The 16,469-nt window shown below is 39.3% G+C and overlaps 1 protein-coding gene across 2 annotated transcripts; it reads right to left on the reverse strand.

Annotated features, from left to right (window-relative positions):
* Window positions 1-345: 345 nt before the first annotated feature.
* TPD52L3 (TPD52 like 3) lies at window positions 346-16,008 on the reverse strand. 2 transcript variants are annotated; one of them, XM_061132596.1, is made up of 5 exons: window positions 15,948-16,008; window positions 9,116-9,182; window positions 4,090-4,142; window positions 3,436-3,616; window positions 2,502-3,278 (listed from the first exon to the last, which is right to left on the reverse strand). In XM_061132596.1, exon 5 carries the CDS (start codon window positions 3,228-3,230, stop codon window positions 2,502-2,504), a length of 729 nt encoding a protein of 242 aa, XP_060988579.1. In that variant the 5' UTR covers window positions 3,231-3,278; window positions 3,436-3,616; window positions 4,090-4,142; window positions 9,116-9,182; window positions 15,948-16,008. The 2 variants fall into 2 exon arrangements, with proteins under 2 accessions (XP_060988581.1, XP_060988579.1); XM_061132598.1 differs by lacking the exons at window positions 3,436-3,616; window positions 4,090-4,142; window positions 9,116-9,182; window positions 15,948-16,008 and adding an exon at window positions 346-350 and having other exon boundaries at window positions 2,702-3,068.
* Between the last annotated feature and the right edge of the window lie 461 nt (window positions 16,009-16,469).

Raw genomic sequence — 16,469 nt, forward strand, 5'->3', positions numbered from 1 at the left:
GACTTTGACTCTGAATTCTTTTCTGATATACCAAGGCAGAGTTGAACATTCTTTCTTTATAGGTATCTTCTATTTTAGCATCTACTGCAATGAGTTGCAATGATTTGAAAATGTTTTATGAGAGCAGGGTCCATGACTAATAAATTTCTGTGCCTTCAGAGCTTGGCAGTGCCTGACACATAGTAGGATCTCAAATTATCTCTGGATAGGGAAGTGAAATGCTTTAAAAGCAGGAGGAACTTGTCAACGAGTTCATGTTGTTGATAATCTCTTGGATTCAAGATTTGATATCTGAAGTATGTGATATTGATTCCTTCATTTATGCAACAAGTATTTATTGAACATCTACCCTAAGCCTGGCATGGGAATACAATGATAAACAAAAATAGTTGTGTTCTTCACTACTTTCAGGAGTTGAGGATTTATTGGGGGAAACTATTATAGCAATTGTATAAATTACTAAATAAAACAGAACATATTCTGGGTTTGGCCCATCATGTTAGCTGGAGATTTTCTCTAACACAAGGCTTTCTGTAATATGGGGTCAAAGACTTTGCCTGTTGGGCTACTTTGGCTTCATGAATTCTGCAAGTTTCTCTCTAGTTCTTCGACTCATAAAATTACAACAAATTGGACTTCCCCAGTGGTCTGGTGGTAAAGAATTTGCCTGTCAATGCAGGGGACACAGGTTCAATCCCTGGTCCAGGAAGATTCCACATGCTTCAGGGCAATGTACCACAACTACTTAGCCTGCACTCTGGAGCCCATGAGTTGCAACTACTGAGCCCATGCAATGCAATTACTGAAGCCCAGGTGCTCTGGAGCTCATGCTCCACAAAAAGAGAAGCCACCATGATGAGAAGCCTGTGCACAACAACAGAGTAGCCCCTACTCACTTCAACTAGAGAAAGCCTGCAGAGAGCAACGAAGACTGAGCACAGCCAAAAATAAATAAGCCCCAAATTTTAAAAACTACAACAAATTAAAACACAACTTGTAAGACAAGTTGAACATCTTGTTTTAATCCAAGCAAAACTTTGTTTTCAGGAATAAGTGGACTTTGTATCAGTGACTTTATAGTTTACCAAATGCTTTTGTATTTATAGTGGTATTTTGTTTTGCTTATAGTCAAACCAAAAGAATATAGGTGAAGCAGTCAAAAATCAACAAAACAGGATCACTTTATTACATTGTAGGGACTACTTTTAGGCAATGAGATGTTATCAATATATATATCCAAAAAAATAAAGACTCTAGACCCCTGCTAAAAGCCAATATAAAACATAAGCTTTTAATCCAGGCAGTGTTACAGGAGGAGTGAAAGAAGCTGCCAGATCCTGACAGTTGAAAATAGAAAAAAAAAAAAGTAGCTCCTATGAAAATCAGATATGAGAAAGTTCAAATAAACCCAAACCAGGTCCTACAGGGTCCTATTATCTTGATATCCCCTGAGAGTTGGGTTTTTGTTTCCTTCTCATTCGGGATTAGTACAAACAAGTGCTTATAAACAAGTACAAACTTGGAGTCAAAATGACCAGTGATGTACAATCAGTTAGGTCCATTCAAAGGTATAATGGCCAGAATTTCAGGGGAAAGACAGTCTGTCTTAAATGTCACTTAAGACAGAGGTTTACCTTTCTTGAATTTGGCAATGCTCTTTTCCCTCAGTCTCTCAAATGAAAATGATAACTAGGAATTGCTGCAGAACAAAGAAACAATATTCTTTTTTTATAGGTAGCATGCTGCTGTGGCAGAGACACATAGCCACAATGATTAAATTATAAGGCCCTCATTTTCATATATAAAAAGATTATAAACAAAGCACAAAGCAGAATAAAGTTGCAATTTCAGCTTGAGTCCAAAGTAGTTGACAATCCCTAAATTGAAGCTACTTTGCTTAATTAGCAATTTAAAAAAATCATTTTATAAAAGTCATAGTATCCTGTACCAGTTAGTCTATTAGTATTTTCCCCCTTTCTGAGGGTCTCAGAGAAAAACAACAGTTTTATCACCTTTAAAAAATAAAAATCATAGGCCAGGCAGAGCTTTCAAAGTTCTTTCTAAGATTTAGAGAAAGGAGGAAAGAAACTTGCAGTTCTTTCATACTTTGTTCCTAGATCTAAACAGAAGCCTATTTTGCCCTTTTTGTGCACTAGTTTTTTCCAAAAAAAAAAGTTTTGGCTTTGGCCTAAAATCCCTCTGGAACCATACTCCTGTCCATTTAAATGCAACCCCGGGAAGGCTAGTATAGTGATACATTTCATCTACAAACTTCAGTGTAAAATAACTGGGTACAAAACGTTGGACTTTTTTATCTCAACAGTAGCAAATATCTATGTACAAACGGGGATTGCTTTTCTCAAAACCGGACTCTCTCCATTTCCTAAATTCACTTTACCATTGTGGTTTGGTTACTTGTTTTTGATGGGCAGAATTGCAGTTGGGATCATGGAAGGGAATTCTTGCACTGGTTAGGTGACCAGGCAAGTTAACCAAGGAGCTCATTCTGGCTCCAGAAAGGGGGGTAGGTCATCCCTACTTGCCAGAACTGGATCATTCCCACTCCCTGACACCGGGAGCGGATCATCCCTACTCCCAGAAACTGGGAGTGGATCATCCCCACTCCCCGCTGAAGAAGGAAGACAGTCACGGCCAAGCTCTCTGCTACCCGCGACTCTGGACTTGATTGTCCCCATAAGACCTTCAAAGGATCTGAATGTGACTGATTTCTTCATGTCTCCAAGCTTCCTGCAGATGGCAGAGCTCATGGTGGACAGGGCAGCTGACGTCTTTTGTTTCACGTAGGCGTTGGAGACCTGAACGTCGTGCCAGCTCTTGGACAGATTCTGCCTCAGCCCCACTAAGGCCGTAAGGCCCAGCTTCCTCTTGAGCTCCACGCAGCGTCTTTCTTTAGCTGCCAGCGCCTGGCGTAGTGTTACAATTTCTGCCTCCAGTTTAGTGAGCTCAGATTTGAGCTCCTTCTGCTCTGCCTCAGTAAGATCCTCTGGTTTGGCAGTCGAGTGGGATTCATAAGGGCCTGCAGAGGTCTCTGTCAAGGCGTCTGGCATAGACTGAGAAAGATCTTCATTAAGAGAGTCCAGGTCCAGTTCTTGGTAGACAGAGTCGAACTCGTGACCAGAGGAGAAACAGTCTTGGCCAGCAGAGTTGAAGTCTAGGCCTTCCGGGTCAGACTCTAGGGTGGGGTGGGACTCTAGGCAGGAAGGATCCATGTCTTGGCTGGTAGAACGGACGCCTTGGCCAATGAGTGAATGTCCTGGCTGCGGAGTAGATGCCTTGGTTTATAGGGTCCACTTCCGGCTAGGGTTGTGGGGTGGGGGTGGGGGGGTGGCCGGAGGGTAGGGTAGGTCGGGTTGGGGTGGTGGAGGTCGGACTTCCGGCCTGAAGGCGGCGGAGGGCGGAACTTAGGCTCAGTACCTGCGCCTCCAGTATTCATAGTGGTTTCGACATCACAACGTCCCTGTGAGGTAGATACTGCAGCAGTTGTCAGGGAGAGGAACTTTCCCTCCTACCTCAGTAGGTGACTGGTTCTGGCCTTCAAACCAAATCTGACTCCGTGTACGGACCTCTTTCCATCACAGCAGCCATTTTAAAAACTCTGAAAATCAGTTGAACTTTTTTGTGCTAACAGATTTATAACAAAGCCTCATACATGAAATAAATGAAAACCGCCTCAAAGTGGGACAGGGAGTCTAGAACTCCAATTGGTACCCTCCCAATTTTCCCTTCCCAAGTTCCCAAAGGGGCCTGAGAAACTTCTGGCACCACTTATAAAGTGTATTTGAAGGCCCCTCAAAGCTCTTAAATTTAACAGTGCCCCCATGGCATGGAGTATCAACAGTGCCAGAGGCTTGGGGTGGTAGAGCTTAGAAAAAGATCCTGACCAGTCACAGCTGTCTGTTATTTTGAGGAAGGAAAGGGAGTGAGAATTAGTAAATTTATAATATTTGTGTCAAGTTTAAGCTTAAGAAAAAAGGTTACTGTATTATGAGAATTTAAGAGAGAAGAAATATATATGCAGATATATGCATGGGTTTTCAATTTTTTTTTCTTTTCCAAGCATCCACTTACATTTCTGAAGGCACGTCTGTCCACATACACAGTTATCAGTTGTGGGAGGTGGTCTGCAAAGAAAAGTAGCAGTATATCCCCTACTTCAATCAGAGCTGGTAACGTATAGAGTGGAAAAATCAGGACTTCAGTCCAGTGAGGGCAGGTGGCTAGGTATCACTTAGCTCATTACCTGACTGCCCGTTCCCAGAGGATAGCCTTGAGGCAGGTCTTAGTTTCTAGTGGTTTTGTTGGATATTCTGGTAATTCTTATAAGCATGATCTTGTGGAAGGTGATATGATTGATCCTCAGCAGATTTCAGCGATTTGCCATACTCATGTCTATATAGCTACAGTGAAACATCTAGCTGGGCATCCAAACCAACCACAAACCTTTGGCTTTATATTTAATAATCCTTTCATATAGTTCAGTAATGTTTATTATTGGCTTACCTTGAAGCATGTGCCTCCCTAGATTTAAAAAAATGAGGATTGCCCTTGTGGAAACATGAAGGCTGATAAGGGATTTTCCTGTATGTATAAAGGCCTGAAAAGGGCAGTAAGGACTGCTTAAAAACTGTTTTATTCCATAGGGTAGACTTTTCCTTCCTTGCCTGCAGAAACACTAGTGGTTTCAGGAATGTTCTGACTCTGAACCAGTACTTTTCTTTGAAAACTGAAGGTGAAGGGCAAAGAAACCTCTGAATTAAGCTAAATAATGTGGAGCACACATTTGTCTATTTCAAATCACTGCATTTGAGCTTGCACTTGATTATCCTCTGAATTGTTGCAGCCACCAACCTCACTGCCTATTTTCTTATTTTTCTGTTTCCTCACCCTTTAGTTTAGTGTATGAAATCTTTTGTTAAGTTTGATTCTTTTTGTAGAGTAATAGTTTCTCTCATACAAAATTGACCTGACCTCTCTGAGCAACTTTGTTTCCAGATTCCATATCAAAATATAGCCTGTGGAAGGGGGCCTCCTAACTAGTAATGTTCTGACCTGAGTAGACCTGGAAAAATAGGTAACACAATGAAATAATCCATGTTATTAGGCTTATGCATAACCACATACAAAAAACTCATGTATTTTGGAAACATAGATCTATCAAATGAAATTTCAATTGATTTATAGTGATTCTAACAAACTGTTTGAATAAACTGTTTTTTTAAGATGTAAATGCTGAGCTACTGCCTCATGACTTTAGAAGCTCACATCTCTAGATTAGACAATGAAAAAAATCTGTATTATACAGCAAGGCTCACAAAACTGTTCATCTGAAACTGAAAGCTTTCTGATGCTATTTATGCACTAAAAGGGGCTTCCCTGATGGCTCAGATGGTAAAGAACCTGCCTGCAATATGGGAGAGCTGGGTTCAATCCCTGGGTCGGGAGGATCCCCTGAAGAAGGGAGTGACTACCCACTTCACTATTCTTGCCACTGCGGTATTGCTGCATGGAGAATCCCATGGACAGAGGAGCTTGGCAGGCTACAGTCCATAGGGTTGCAAAGAGTCAGACACGACTGAAGCGACTCAGCATGCACACACATGTACTAAAACCAGTCGAAATATTTGATTCAGTAACCTCTGAAAAGAGATCTTGAAAATTATTTTTATTCCTACAGTGGTTTGCTATCTTTTGTTGCCAAGGAAGACATTATTGACCCATTTTTAGTGAAAATAAAAATTTGAATTATTTCTCTAGTAAGAGTGGTGGATTTATACCAATCCTTTGTAAAGGTAAATGATACAACAAAATGATTGTTTTTCTTTTACCATTTAGAAGCCTATATGTTATCTTTTAGAAATGAGTTAGTAAAACTTGAATGTAAAAGCAGAGTTATACCACTCACCAGGTCTGGGTTGTTTTGGGGATGGAAGGAGTGAGATTGTATTAATTGATACTTGAGTCTAGAAATGGTTCGGGACTTGCACCAGTGTCAGCGGTTTTCACTACTTCTTTTGTTGCACTGTGTTAAGTCGCTTCAGTCCTGCCCGAATCTTTGTGACCCTGTGGACTGTAGCCTTCCCTGTTCATGGGATTCTCCAGGCAAGAATACTGGAGTGGGTTGCCATTTCCTTCTCCAGGGGATCTTCCCCACCCAGGAACTGAACCCACATCTCTTAAATCTCTGGCATTGGCAGGTTGGAAGTGCCACCTGGGAAACCTCTTTCATAACTTCTTTTGTTATGAAAGGTCAATATAGAGCTTCCTGATTATATCAACTCGTAAAATAATCCACAACGGTGGTTAAGATTGCTTCTAAAGAAGTGATAACTCACCCTGTGGTCTGATCGTTTGCACTGCTAGATTTAACCATAGTGATTTCCCTAGGGTTTTATTTCTATGATGACAGAACTATAATACTATCATGAATATTTTGTTCGTTTTAGCTGAATACCAGAAAAATGTTCAAATATTTAATTGGGCCTTAAAATAAGACATATAGTTGAAAGCTTAATCCAGTCAGAATGTTTCAAGAGTAGGAGGAGAAAATTGGTAGTTAGGCTTTTCTGTGGAAAGCCATAATATTATATTTGATTTCAGTTTGTAAGTTATTTTCATAACTATCTCACATCACAGCCCAGCTCCATCAGTAATGTATGCAGTGAGTCACCCTCTGCATAGATATTCTCCAGCATGAACTGATTTATTTGCTGCAGTTCACAGCTGCTTGAGTTATTGGTAATAATCCTCACAGTTCAGCAGTTGAGTTGGTCTTCATTTAAAACCAGGATGGCATTTCCTTTCAGTATCCCTTCTACATGGACTAATTAACTAAAAAAATAATGAGGTATATTACAGAGTAGGATTTTCCTCTCTGAAGCCCAAACATACTCTCAGGAATTAAATAGGAGCTTATTTTATTTGGAGAGTTATTCACTCTCTTTGGTGGTGTATATAATTGTAGCAAGAATCCTTGGAGGAATCAAATTGAAATTCAGAATCTGGTTGAATCTGAAGAACTAGTGTTCTCCCTCCTCCATTTTGCAATAGATGATATGTATGAGATGAAGTGGCTTATTAGGAGGAATTTTGTGTGTGGCTCCGCAGAAGGAGAAGAAGAGGAATTGGCAGGGAGGTGGAAGGGTGGAAAGAAGGGAAAGGAAAATGGTCAAAAGATATAAGAACTTCTCCAATTAAAATAAATAAATTAATTTAAAAATAGATATGGGAACTTCCCTAGATTAAAAATGAATATTTTTCTTGTTGGGAATGTGAAGGCTATATAAAGACCTACAAAGGGTATTTGGACTTCCCTGGTGACTCAATAGTAAAGAATTCACCTGTTAATGTAGGAGACTCAGGTTCAGTCCCTGGGTTTGGAAGCTCTCTTGGAGAAGGAAATGGCAACCCGCACCAGTATTCTTGCCTGGGAAATCCCATGGACAGAGGAGCCTGGCGGGCTGCAGTCCATGGGGTCACAAGAGTCAGATATGACTTAGTGACTAAACAACAACAAAGAATAGTAAGGGCTCTTTAGCCACTATTTTGTTCCAGAGAATGGACTTTTGTTTTGATACTTGCAGAAACATTAGTGTTTTCAGGCATTTTCCCAGATTCTAAATGAGAAACTCTCCTCTTAATGCTGAAGATAAAAGGCAAAGAAGCCCCAAAAGTAAGCTAAATAAAGGGCAATATGAGCAGACTTTAGGGGGATTTTCACGACAGAATATGTTCTCATTTGTTTTTTTTTTCCAGTTGGATGAGGAAAGTGTAGGGAACAGATTCTCCCTTTCCAGAAGTTTTTATTTTATTTTATTTTCTTCTTACATGATGAAAGATAGTATGTTGGATGGTAAGTCCTGGGAGCGACAACAGGGAGTCATCCAAGAGAAGAATGTATGTGAAGCTGGTATATGAGCCAGAAAAGACTTGGTTAGTTATGGGCTGAGAGAAATAGGTTGTCTGTGCTCTGCCAAGGAACCCAGGGATTTTTGTGTTTCTCTAGTCTGGATCTAGGAGAAGGTAATGGCAACCCACTCCAGTACTCTTGCCTGGAAAATCCCATGGACGGAGGAGCCTGGTAGGCTGCAGTCCACGGGGTCACGAAGAGTCGGACACAACTGAGCGACTTCACTTTCACTTTTCACTTTCATGCATTGGAGAAGGAAATGGCAACCCACTCCAGTGTTCTTGCCTGGAGAATCCCAGGGACAGTGGAGCCTAGTGGGCTGACGTCTATGGGGTCACACAGAGTCGAACACGACTGAAGCAACTTAGCAGCAGCAGCAGCAGCAGTCAGGATCTAAGAACTAGGAGGATTCCTTAAAGAGAAAGCAGGGGATTATTGAAAGACATTTTGATACACTTGCTTCTCACTATCACCCTCTTCCCCAAGTAACACACTTCCTGAAGTACATGCAGTTTCAACAAAGGCACAGACTGCTGTTAAAATGTGTATAAAGGACCCAGATTACTTGACACTTTAACTAAGCAGGAAAATTTGTCTGGAGGATGTTGAGATTTTGAAGACTGGACATCTACAGGGAGAACAGATTAGAATCTCATGTAAAGGCTGATCCTGAGCATAGAGGACTCCAAGAAATAACTGGGGAGACTTGGCAGTGGAAGATGTGCTTAAGTCCTGAAGCTTGGCCCTGAGGATTTAGAACTAGTGAAACATGGGAGCCAAAGCAGTTTGACTCACTTGTATCCATAGGCTGCAGAGGCCTGGGAACAATCAGGCTACAACCAATAGAAAATTCAGTCTTTTAAAGGTTATGGCTATTGTGGTGAATTTGTTATAACACAAAAAGCCTAACGCCTGGACTCTACTCCATAGTTGCTTAGCTATTCTTGTCTTAAAATTGTCATGCTTTCTATAGCAACAGCATAATTAGCTTATTTCCTTGATTCTGAGACACAATCAATTGTAAGACACATCTTCATTTTAATAAGAGGTTTCTAGGAGGAAGAACCTGTATTAAATCCTGATGATTAAATCATTCAATCCCAATTTTAGAAACATTAAAATGTCACAAAATGTGACTATTAGAAGTGAAGAAATACAGTAGTAATGAAGCAAAGTATAAACACTAACGGCTGTGCTTGATTCTTCTATTGGAATTCCAAATGGACCTTCATTTGCACTGATTCCTCTTCTCTTTCTGAAAGAAGGGACAGAGGAAGTTAGCATTTATTAAATACTTGCTACAGCACCCTGCTTATTTAACTTATATGCAGAGGACATCATGAGAAACGCTGGGCTGGAAGAAGCACAAGCTGGAATCAAGATTGCCGGGAGAAATATCAATAACCTCAGATATGCAGATGACACCATATGCAGAAAGTGAAGAGGAACTAAAAAGCCTCTTGATGAAAGAGAGTGAAAAATTTGGCTTAAAGTTCAACATTCAGAAAACTAAGATCATGGCATCTGGTCCCATCACTTCATGGCAAATAGATGGGGAGACAGTGGAAACAGTGTCAGACTTTATTTTTTTGGGCTCCAAAATCACCGAAGATGGTGATTGCAGCCATGAAATTAAAAGATGCTTACTCCTTGGAAGGAAAGTTATGGCCAACCTAGATAGCATATCAAAAAGCAGAGACATTACTTTGCCAACAAAGGCCCATCTAGTCAAGGCTATGGTTTTTCCAGTGGTCATGTATGGATGTGAGAGTTGGACTGTGAGGAAAGCTGAGCGCCGAAAAATTGATGCTTCTGAACTGTGGTGTTGGAGAAGACTGTTGAGAGTCCCTTGGACTGCAAGGAGATCCAACCAGTCCATCCTAAAGGAGGTCAGTCCTGGGTGTTCATTGGAAGGACTGATGCTGAAGCTGAAACTCCAATACTTTGGCCACCTCATGAGAAGAGTTGACTCATTGGAAAAGACCCTGATGCTGGGAGGGATTGGGGGCAGGAGGAGAAGGGGACGACAGAGGATGAGATGGCTGGATGGCATCACCAACTCGATGGGCATGAGTTTGAGTAAACTCCGGGAGTTGGTGATGGACAGGGAGGCCTGGCGTGGTGCGATTCATGGGGTCGCAAAGAGTTGGACACGACTGAGCGACTGAACTGAACTGAACTGAACTAGGTTGGGGGTAGGGCACGAATCATATCCTTGTTGGTAAAAGAGAGATGGAAAAATACAGATTATTTTCATTTGCCTTCAGGTCTTTTGGCTAGATTCCAGAGTACTTTCCCTAAGAGCAACAAGATAAAACCCACTTTCTTTTCCAGGAGTTTTTTCCTGGCATGGAAAGAAAATCTCTCATTTGTTTCCCTCTTTGTGTTTTTCTGATGCTAGCTGCTTATGTGTTGGATATCTCACCAAGAAGTACCTCAAAGGATGAGTGGAGACGGCAAGTAAAAAATCATACATTTGGTTATATATTTTAAAAGAAATAGCTTTTGGTTTTTGAATAGTTTTGGATTTACATTTTTTAAAAAAGGAGTTTATGCAGGTCATTTTTATTTGTAACACACATTTTAAAAATGTTTTTGTAATTAAAAATTTTATTGAAATATGGTTGATTTACAATGTTGTGTTAGTTTCAGGTGTATAGCAGAGTGAATCAATTATACATTTGCCCACTCTTACTTAGATTTTTTTCCCGTGTAAACCAATAAGAGTGATGAGTAGAGTTCTCTGTGCTATACAATAGGTTCTTATTATCTATTTTATATATAGTAGTATGTATATGTCAACCCCAATCTCCCAAATTTATCCCTCTTCCCCTTACTCCCTTGGTAACCATTAAGCTCGGTTTCTACATCTATAACTCTATTTCTGGTTTGTAGATAAATTTATTTGTATCCTTTTTTTTTTTTTTTTAAAATAGACTCCACATATAAGCAATAGCATATGGTATTTGTCTTTCTCTGTCTGACTTCACTGAGTATGACCATCTCAGGGTCTATCCATATTGTTGAAAATGGTGTTACTTTGTTCTGTTTTCTGTTTGAGTATTGCTTACTTGTATATATGTACTGTATCTTCCTCTTTTGTTTTTTGGCCGTGTTGTGCAGCATGTGGGATCCTGGTTCCCTGACCAGGGGTCAAACCTGTTCCCCTTGCAGTGGAAGCACCGAGTCTTAATCACAGAGCCACCAGGAAAGTCCCTGTGCCACATCTTCTTTCTTCATTCCTCTCCTGATGGACATTTAGGTTGCTTCCATGTCCTGGCTATTCTTTTTGAACCATGGTTTTCTCCAGATACATGCTCAAGAGTGGGATTATTGTGTCAGATGATAGCTCTGTTTTTGGTTTTTAAAGGAATCTCCATGCTGTTCTCCAGAGTGGCTGCGCCAATTTACATTCCCACCAACAGTGCTAGAGGGGTTCCCCTTTCTTCACACCCTCTTCAGAATTTATTGTTTGTATATTTTTGTTGATGACAATTCTGACTGGGGTGAGATGATACCTCATTATAGTTTTGACTTGCATTTCTCTAATAATTAGTGGTGTTGACTATCTTTTCATGTGCTTTTTAGCCATCTATATGTCTTCTTTGGAGAAAGAAGATCTTCTACCCACTTTTAAATTGGGTTATTTGTTTTTTTAATATTGAGCTGCATAAGTTGTTTGTATATATTTTTTTAGATTTACATTAAAGTTGCAGAAATAGTTCAGAGCATTCCTATATTCACTTACTCAGTTTTCTCTTATTAGTGTCTTATATTACTGTGCTACATTTGCCACATCCAAGGAACCAAGACTGGCATATTTCTCTTAAGTAAATTCCATAATTTGAATCCTCTAATTATTCCCTGATGTCTATTTTCTATTCCAGAATTTCATCCACAATTTGTACCACATTACATTTAGTCCTAGTGCCGTTTTAGCTTCCTTTGGCCTGTGACAATTTTTTGGACTTGTTTTTGAGGATATTGACTGTTTTGAGTAGTGTTAGTCAAGTGTTTTGTAGAAGTCTATCAGTTTAAGGTTGTCTGATGTTTGGGAGAGGATAAAAGGAGAGTGTCATTCTCATCACATTGTATCAAGGATACTATCAACATGATATCACTGACTTAACATACTTTTCAATATCGAGTTAAATGACTGAGTGGTGAGCGCGTCAGTATTAGAGTCTGAAGACTGAATTAGGATCGTGATTCTGTCATTTATTAGTTGCTGGTAAAGTTGCTTAATCCCTCTGTTCCTTGTTTCCTTCTCTGTTAAGTGATAATAATGATAATATTTACCATATTAAATTAGTAGATAATTTTTTACTGTATTAAACTGGATAATATTTACCATATTAAATTAGTAGATACATGAAAAACACAGAGTAGTGTTTGGCACAGAAGAAGTAGGGTATTGAGAGGGTAACAGGCAGGAAGGCCAGGGGTCTCCAAACGGAGGAAATAGGCTGCAAGTGTCAGACATTTTTTAATCTCTCCCTTAAGCGGCAGGAGGAAGCAAACTACACGTGTCAGATTTTTTCCTTCTCCATACAAAATTAAAAGGAGGTTTCTCTTAAAATTCTGTGTTGCCATGGCGACACCTGGTTCCACCTGAACTTAACTTTTCTCAAACCTTGAACTAACCAATGCATTTTTCTTATGGAAATGTTTTTATTAAGTTATGTTAATGAAATTATGTATTTGCTTTGGAATTTGCCTTTCTTCAAAATGATTCCACCTAAAACTAATTTTTTTTCTTTTCTCAAACCTTGGGCTGATAATAGCTCAACAAACCAGTGTTCATATCAATTGTTTTATGGCTGGGGGATGACACACCTCGTGCCATCCTATCTCAAAAATGCATATTATGGGAGAGGGGTCTGGTGAAACTCCCTCAGCCTTGAGGTGTCTCTCTTATCTGATTAACAGCTTTCTAACAGACATAAAACATCTGGCTGAAGACTAGAAGGGGGCACTCTTTCTGCCCTCTTCTGATGTCTATGTCAGAAGCTTTGTCTGTCTCTTTTATACTTTAATAAAACATTATTACACAAAAGCTCTGAGCAATCAAGCCTAGTCACTGGCCCTGGATTGAATTCCTCTTCTCTGGAGGCCAAGAATCTTGGCATTTTTCATGGCTCAGCAACAAACTTTCAGTATCAGTTTTGACTATTTTTTGATATCATTGACTAACATGAGATTTGTGTATTTCCATTAATGTGTCCTCTGGTCTCTCTCACCCTCAGAAATTAAACTATTGGTGTTCAGTGGTAAAACAAAAATCACAAATAACCTGGTTTTTACACTTTGAACATGGGAAGACCTTTGTCTTTTATTTCTTAGAGTTTTGAATTATCCCTAAAATATTGTACATTGCTTTAAAATTTGCATTGTCTGCCAACAAAAGTACTTCACAGGGCACTCCTTTGAAAGATTTTTATTCTCATTTTGTTTGTATAATTTAGTTATTAAAATTGTGCTGTGTTCACTCACAATTTGAAAATTTTCTTCAGAATACTGGTTCTTTTAGTCATTGATCCACTGATATGTTTCTGTTTCCCAGGCCAGGAGTGCAGTTCTGATTAAAAATCTATGAAAAAGAGTTATTACTATTTTTTCCCTTTGGCCCAAGCAAAAGAATTTCAGGGTTTGTTTCAGCTTTTATGAGTATACAAATGAAGATTTATTTACTTTTTCACCACATAGTTAGTGGTTGATCTGAATATCTCCAATAAGGGAAGTCAATTGCATTTACAAACTTGCATGTCCATTTTCTGATGCATTTTCCAATTTCCTATTTGAAATTCTCAGTGAGAATTAAACATATTTTTGAATTGAAATAATCCATGGGGTTGCAGTCCATGGGGACACGACTCAGCTACTAAACAAAAATAGTTGATTTACAGTACTGTGTTAATTTCTGCTGTACAGCAAAGTGATTCAATCATACATTCTTTGTAAAATATTCTTTTCCATTATGGTTTATCATAGGAGACCGAATATAGTCTTCTGTGCTATATAGTTTTTTATTGACCTTGTTTTTTATTCCCAAGTGATAATTTTGAAAACTGATGATGAATATTGAAATAGGTTCTTTTGATGTTAGGATTTTTGAAAATTCCATTGGGAACTTCACAAAATGTTTTGTGCAAATTGAAATATGCATATTTTAAAATATTTTTGTCTAATACTTTATATTTTTCCTGGAAATGGTGTAATCCTAGCTGTTAGTCTCTTTTCTTTTTGCTTTATTTCTTGGTAATTTTGGCCAATAGAATAGAGGCATTTGTAGAGAATCTGTGTATATGTGTCTGTGTGTGTATGTGTATGCATGCATATGTGTGTGCAAGTGGGTACTCAGACATGGGCATGCTCCTGTGTTGGATAAAAAAAAAAGAATTTCTGCATTTACTTTTAGCAGCAGAGAAATTTTTCCTGAATACAATACCTACTATTGCTCACTTACTCTTTTAAGCACTTCACCTACTTTACCTCATTTGATACTTACAGTAATCCTGTGATATCAGTACTCTTATTTTTCCCATTTTTACAGGTGAGGAATCTGAGGCAGAGAGAGGTTGGATAACTTGCCCAAATTCACACAGCTGATAAGTGGCAGAGCTGGGATTCAAACCTAGGTCTATCTGACTCCAAAGTTCAACCTCTTTACCATTTCATGTTACCTGGAACATTCTTATTATCTTTGTCTTGAGATAGGGTATATATAACTCTCATAATTGGAGAAGGAAATGGCAACTTGCTCCAGTATTTTTGCCTGAGAAATTCTATGGACAGAGGAGCCTGGCAGGCAACAGTCTATGGGGTCGCAAAGACTCGGACATGACTGAAGCGAGTGAGCACGCACACATGCACACACGTATCCTTCCAGGCTTAATTTTTTAAATTGAGACATAACATATATAAAGTGGTCAAGTCTTGAATATACATCTCAAGATAATTGTACATATGACACAACTATGTAACATCCCCCCAGATCAAGACATGGAGTATTTCTGACACTCTAGAAGACTATCTCATGCCCCTTTCCAGTCACAGTCATTCTTCCCACAGAGGTAGTCAGCAATTTGGCCTCTGTTAACATAAATTCTGCCTCTTCTTGAACAGCCCATAAATGGAATCATGTAATAAATACTTTTGTGTGTGTGTGTGTGTGACTTCTTTTATTTAAATTTACGTCAGATGTTTTTATGTTGTTATGTGTTTATTTTGTTATGTCTTTTTTATAGCTATATATAATATCCATTTAAAGCTAACAATTCTTTCTAGCTACAAAAGAAAAGTTTTGATTATACCCTGCCAGGCTTTTTTCCCTCTGTGCATATATGATTACTAGATTTGGATTATATATACATTTCTGTTTTATAATCTGTTATCTTCTCTTATCAGTTTATCATGAACATTTTCCATGTCATTAAATATACATTCTTTTATTATGATTTTAAAATACTTTAAAAACATTTTTATTTTAAAAATTGTTTGTGTGTGTGTATGTGTGGTGATGGGAGAATATGTAAATCACTCACAAGACACAGAATTCAAAAGATACTAAAAGATATGCAATGAGAAATCTCCTATTCTTACCCTACCCTACCTGCTCCCCACCCCTACCCCAGGATCCTGTGTTGCTATTTTCTTTCTTTCTTTTTTTAAAAACTTTTTACTTTATATTGTAGAATAGTTCATTAATAGTGTTATGCTAGTTTCAGGGGTACAGCAAAGTGATTCAGTTATACATACAGATGTATCTATTGTTTTTCAAATATGCCACAGAAGTTTTTCTCCTGGAGTGAAAGTTCTGAGCCACACATCAGGCTTCCCAGCCTGGGGGTCTGACAGTAGGAGAAGCAGCCCCCAGAGAAGCTGGCTTTGAAGACCAGTGGATCTTATTTACAGGAATTACACAGGACTCGGGGAAATAGAAACTTCACCCTCGGAGGGCATGCACAAGGACCTGTGATCACCAGGCCCCAGGGGAAAAAGCAGACTGGGCCAGACCTACCTGCTTGTATTGGAGAGTCTCCTGAAGAGGCAGGGTCAGCTGTGGCTCACTCTAGGGACAAAGATGCTGGCGGCAGTGGTTTGGGGATGTACTCATTAGCGTGAGCCCTCCCAGCAGCCTGTAGTCTCCAGTGCTGGAAAGCCTCAGACCAAACAAGCAACTTGGAGGAATCACAGCTCCACTCATCAGAAGACAAGCAGACTAAAGTATTATTGAGCATGGCCCTGCCAACCAGAGGGACAAGACCCAACTCCACCCACCACCAGTCCCTCCCATTAGGATGCCAGCACAAGCCTCTTAGCCTCATCCACCAGAGGGCACAGAGCACAAACATGAAGAATTACAATCCTGCAGCCCGTGGAACAGAAACCCCAATCACAGAAAGTTAGACAAAATGGAACAGCAGTGGAATGTATTCCAGATTAACTGACAAGGTAAAACCCCAGAAGAACAACTAAGAGAAGTGGAGATAAGCAACCTTCCAGAAAAAGAATTCAGAGTAATGATAGTGAAGATGATCCA

Source organism: Dama dama, chromosome 29, assembly GCF_033118175.1.
Source record: "Dama dama isolate Ldn47 chromosome 29, ASM3311817v1, whole genome shotgun sequence".
In the NCBI taxonomy this organism is placed as follows: Eukaryota; Metazoa; Chordata; class Mammalia; order Artiodactyla; family Cervidae; genus Dama; species Dama dama.

What these genes read in the sequence shown, in the direction of transcription:
- TPD52L3 (XM_061132596.1), bottom strand. Translation starts at nt 3,230, where the DNA reads ATGGATCCTTCCTGCCTAGAGTCCCACCCCACCCTAGAGTCTGACCCG.